At 40.6% G+C, this 5,230-nt stretch overlaps 1 protein-coding gene across 2 annotated transcripts in view; it reads right to left on the reverse strand.

Annotated features, from left to right (window-relative positions):
- LOC109478453 overlaps positions 1-5,230 on the reverse strand; it is a 51,098-nt gene that overhangs the window by 34,900 nt on the left and 10,968 nt on the right. For both annotated transcript variants that reach the window (XM_019780025.1, XM_019780116.1), the window contains 3 exons: positions 3,476-3,570; positions 1,322-1,399; positions 68-274 (listed from right to left, as the gene is read on the reverse strand). In XM_019780025.1, coding sequence (XP_019635584.1) covers positions 68-274; positions 1,322-1,391 — 277 coding nt within the window. In that variant the 5' untranslated portion in view covers positions 1,392-1,399; positions 3,476-3,570. The remainder of the gene's footprint in view (positions 1-67; positions 275-1,321; positions 1,400-3,475; positions 3,571-5,230) is intronic.

Genomic DNA, 5,230 nt, shown 5'->3' on the forward strand with positions numbered 1-5,230 from the left:
CCCCCACACACACACACATATATGGACACACATTCCCTGCTAACTTGCTAAAAAGTTGGTATCCTACCTATCCGGTAAGTTGAGTCAGTTGTGTTTCCATCATACACGTACACGTAGTCATAGTCTTCCTCAACTTGAAAATCGGTGAAGGTAAGCTTTATAACTTTGGGAGACGATACAGAGATCTCGTATCGACAGTCGTGGTCGTTTGGGTAGTTGTTCGGGTAGTTTTGACTGCTGAAGGACCCATTGTCAGCAGTTAGTCTTCCGCAAACTAAAAAGAAAAGAAAATCATATTTTGACATGATCTAATACCTACAACGTTAACCAATTCCACTGTAGAACTGTAAAATTAAAGTCACACGTCTCTCGGCGAAATATCTTTATGTACCTGCATGAGACAAAAAATGGACATAAATGTAATATATTTTCTAACTAATCTCATACTAAACTACATATTCCTTGGGTTTGATACGATCAAATTTTTAAAAGAATAAAGGCTTTGACTTTGTTGATAAAAATAAACGAAAAACATTTTATATCATTTTAGAGAATTAAAAAGAAGATAAATGGCTTGTCGTATCGCTTCTGTAGTAATGGGTATCTTTTCAAAACTACATACATATATTTACTTATTGATGCCACATTGAGCTTTAAACAGTGAGAAACTAACAGTCATTTTTTGTTAAAATGGAAACCAAACACAAACACAGAAAATAGTTTGGAAACTGGCTTTGAGGCTCACAACAGCGCCAAAAACAAGTATTTTTAGAGACCCATTAAAGTAAAAATATAAAGAGACTGTTATGATATACAGAAACTAGGATAAAAATACGTTATTCGTAGATTTTGGTACAAGCTTACAAACAAGCTAATGTATTCAGTTTGACATCATTGAAAGAGGGGTCATCTTTAAATCTAATTACTTGGCAGCATGACTTAAAACAATTGACCTAACCATAGCACGAAGTTCAGTACCTCAAGAAGGGTCTATTTTAGGTGCAAATGTTTAAAATTGTATTGTATTTTTATAGTTTTTGATGGAATTCCTTACCTGGGTAAATCTCTAATATAAATTCTGTTTTCTTTAAATAATTTCTTTCTACATTTTGTTCCTAGTGTCTTATTAGCCAATACAGACCGATAGTATATAGCATACAATAAATAAACTGCGCCCAAGTGTAGCAGGTCATTAAAACATAATAGTCAGGCAGGTATTGAAATGATGTATTTTGTCGTAAACATTTTGAGGAAGAGAAACAACAAGAAATAACACTGAAGAATTCAGAGGAAGTTGATTGGAAAAAAAATTAACACTCACGTGTTTGGGATGATACACAATTGGAGAACACACAGCAAGTAACCACGACAGACGACACTAGTGTCCACATAGTGTGCGCTGGTTAGGGTAATCAATCAATCAATCAATCAATCAATCGATCAATCAATCAATAAATGAATCAACCAAATAGTTTATTTGTGAAAACAAACAAAAACCTGTAGCCGTTGGCTAAATTGTGTCCTGCTGCACAATTTGATTTCTTAAAATTTCTGCCGTGCTACCGACTGCGCCACACGACCCCACATATTACTAACTAAGGCTGGCTGAAGTCCAAATGTAGTCTGATCTGATTTATTGCCAAAGCTACCCGACACCTGGATTAAGACACCCAGGAATCACTTGACAAAGGGCGAGCTTTAACATAAATGCTAAGTAAGCATCTTTTATTTGCCTTAGCAAAATCAATAGATGTCGACAATAATCCTTGCCTAAAGCAATGAATGCCAGACTTTGTTTTACCAAAGCTACCTGGCACCTGGATTTAGACATCAATGGCATACTTGACAAAGGGCAAGCTTTACCCAGGGTGCTAAGTAAGCCTCTTTTTATTTGCCTAAACAATAACGTTAGATCTTGACAATCCTTGCCTAAAGCAATGAATGCCAAACTTTGTTTTACCAAAGCTACCTGGCACCTTGAGTTAGACTCACTTAACAAAGGGCAAGCTTTACCCAGGGTGTTAAGTGAGCCTCTTTTTATTTACCTAAACACTAGCGTTAGCGTTGACGTGAAACTCGTAATGATGCTGAAACCCGTAACAAGATGGCGTCGTGCTCTACAGAGCATGTGGGCTCGCCACCCTTGGTCGCCAAGTATGTAAAAGCGTGCGGAAACGTTGTTGTTGACTGGTACGCGCTCTATGTCAGCCAGGGAGAGCTAAGCTTTGCTGTTTTGATGATGAATAAAATACTTCTTGCTTGTTACACTGTGTCACCTCATTCAATTTGTGTCCTAACGTTTGTCGTCTCTTAGTATATTTCTAATTTAGGCATCTTGTTTTTAGGGTCCTTCTTGTTTTTTTTTTCGCCCTCTCGCATTAGATTTAGGGTCTCCAAAGGACGTCATCCATAAAATTTACTTGGTGTGGCCTAATCCAAGTATGTTCTTCACATGGATGCTTTGAAAATGTATTGATCCCGACGTGACCAATTTTGCAACCTCTGACAACTAGCGATGTTGTAAGGGCACCGCGCCCTTATACAATGATGCGATCCAAATAAACAAGTGCCTCTTGACTAGAGTGTCGACATTCCATATATATATATATCCGGTCAACTCTTTTTCCTCGCCTAGTTTACAAAAGATTAACGTTACAGCCCACTGTACGTAGGTCTATTGTATGAATATCATGCTTCAAGCACGTTTACTCGGAACTCTTAATGCATGCTTAGTGCTTCCTAGTAAACGTACGTGCGGGATGTTTGGATAGGCTGGGGTGCATAAATACAATGTACATGTATTTGGCGTCGTGTGGTGTAGTGGTAGGGCTCTGGTCCCGGGACCCAGGGGCCCTGGGTTTAAATCCACCTATTACATACCCCGATGTTGTGCCCCTAGGAAAGACACTTAACACACATTTCCTCATACAACCAGTCTCTGAAAGCTGTCAAAAACTTTAGAGTTTGGCGTTAGGAAGGGCAACCAGTCAGTACAAACTTTGCTTCAAAAACCCAAAGACTTGCACAGGCTTGCTGTTGTGCACCTCAGCATGCTGAGGGGCAAAATGACAAGCCCAAACATGCACCTGTGCAAGCACGTCTATACCCCCGATTCAGGGAATCAATAGACGTAAAACTTGGATATGAAGAAGAAGAATATAGCGTTACACCGAAAGCAACATGCGTCAATTAATATATCGCCTAGAAGGTGCTCGAAATTTTTTTTTTGATCTTTGTGTAAATATCTATAGTTGCGTTGTTTTATTGTCGCACTGTAAACATGGCTTTATCTACTTCATTATGTATTTTCAGGTACTGCAAATTTCTTTCACCAATGCCTAAAGGTTGCATTTCCGTTTAAATGATCAAAACCTACGAATAATGTTAGGGAGAGATAAAGTAGCTGTATCGGGAGAGGTACTTCTATGTAACACAGCATAGAAAATAATCAATGATATAATAAAATGACACATACCTTGTGTTGATCTGGCAAGGGAATGTCAGCCCCCTCGCTCCCGGCTCTTCGAATCCTTCTGTTGAGCCCAGAACCCCACTTGCAAGTGACGAAACCTGCGTAACACCACACACTGTGATGGTCTTGTTCAAAACAATAATTGACTCATTCAAGCGAATCTCCCTTGAAGGGAAACATAAATCCGTGGATAATAGGCTGTAGTCATGCGATAGCTTTGAAAAACATGGCACTGAGTTCACGGCGGTCTGGTTACCAGCTACGGTTCGGCTGCGCCAGCCGAAGAAAAGACATTCTCGGATATTTGAGAAGGTCGGCCTGGCTGGTTAGTTACCTCCATGAAAAATGGAGGTATTGTTTTTGGCGGCGTCTGTCTGTGTGTCTGTCTGTGTGTGTGTGTGTCTGTGTGTCTGTGTGTGTTTCCGCAACTTTGTAGTCAGCATAACTTCATAACGCCTTTATGGATTGTAATAATATTTGGTATGCTGATAAGTCTTAGGAAGACAAAGGTCAAGGTCAAATATGGGCCTCCTGGTGGATGACCTTGGTACTGCAGCAGAACTTCCAGTTTTTGTATCTTTGGTCCTGAACATGCTATGGTCTTGAATTTTTGGTAACAGATAGCTTTTCCTGTCAGGAATAAGTGGTGTGGGTTTGGTCCCCCTAGCTGCTTGTTCAGGAACTGCAGGGGACTTTCGGGCGAAATCTTTGAAAGCCAATAAGTCCAGATAGGAACAGCGTATTTTCATCATTTTTGGTGTGTAGGTATTTGACAGAGAGATGTACATAATTAACTACAAATTATGCAAATGAGGACTTTATTTGCATAATTAATGAGGAAATTCTATAATTACAGTGTTTTACATTATAGAACTTTCATACATGTAATGTATGTAACCTATGGCAGATGGAACATCACCAGATACCAATTAAGCAAATTATGACCTAATTTGCATAATTAATGCAAAAAACCTATGATTTCTCAATGGTGAATGATGGGAATGTCATACTTGGGACGTCTTAAAGTTAATCAAAAGTTAACATCACGATGCATATATTATGTTAATGCAGAGGTCATTTGCGTAATTAAAGAAGAAATTTACATTTACATATCAAGCCCATATTTCATGGAGGTATGAGATCTCGGAACTCTTGTTTTTGGCTTGTGTTCGGCTATAGATCCGCAGTGTTCGGCACGTGTTCGTGGGTCAAATATAGAGACGAACGTGCGATAACATACAGAGGAATCCGTCCCAATCCCCTCTGCCAACCGTGCCGAATGCGTCAAGAACTTGTGCCGATCACCCCGAATTACGTACTATCGAGACAGTACGTAAGCTGGGTCACAGTACGTAAGCTGGGTCACGGGAATAGGAGAGTTTCCCGTGCGGGAAATGTGCCACGGAGGGGGAGAGATTCCCGCTTACGGGAATCTCTCCACCTAGCAGTGCCGAGTCCCGCACGGGAACTTCACCACTCAGGGCTGCCACGGAGGTTGAGAATTTCCCACAATACGGGAATCTCTCCACCTAGAAAGACTAAGTCCCGTACGGGAACTTCACCACTCAGGGCTGACCGTGGGCGCGTGTGTTTTGGGGCCGATATACGGACGGGAATGTCACCATATTACACGAACGGGAATCGGACCATTTTAGTCGACATTTCGCGTACGGGAAATTCACCAGCAGTGACAAATAATGTCCGTCCGCGGACGTACGGGAACTTCACGGCCGATATACAGACGGGAACTTCTCCACA

This window comes from Branchiostoma belcheri, unplaced genomic scaffold (assembly GCF_001625305.1).
Source record: "Branchiostoma belcheri isolate BF01 breed outbred unplaced genomic scaffold, Haploidv18h27 scaffold1, whole genome shotgun sequence".
Taxonomy (NCBI): Eukaryota; Metazoa; Chordata; class Leptocardii; order Amphioxiformes; family Branchiostomatidae; genus Branchiostoma; species Branchiostoma belcheri.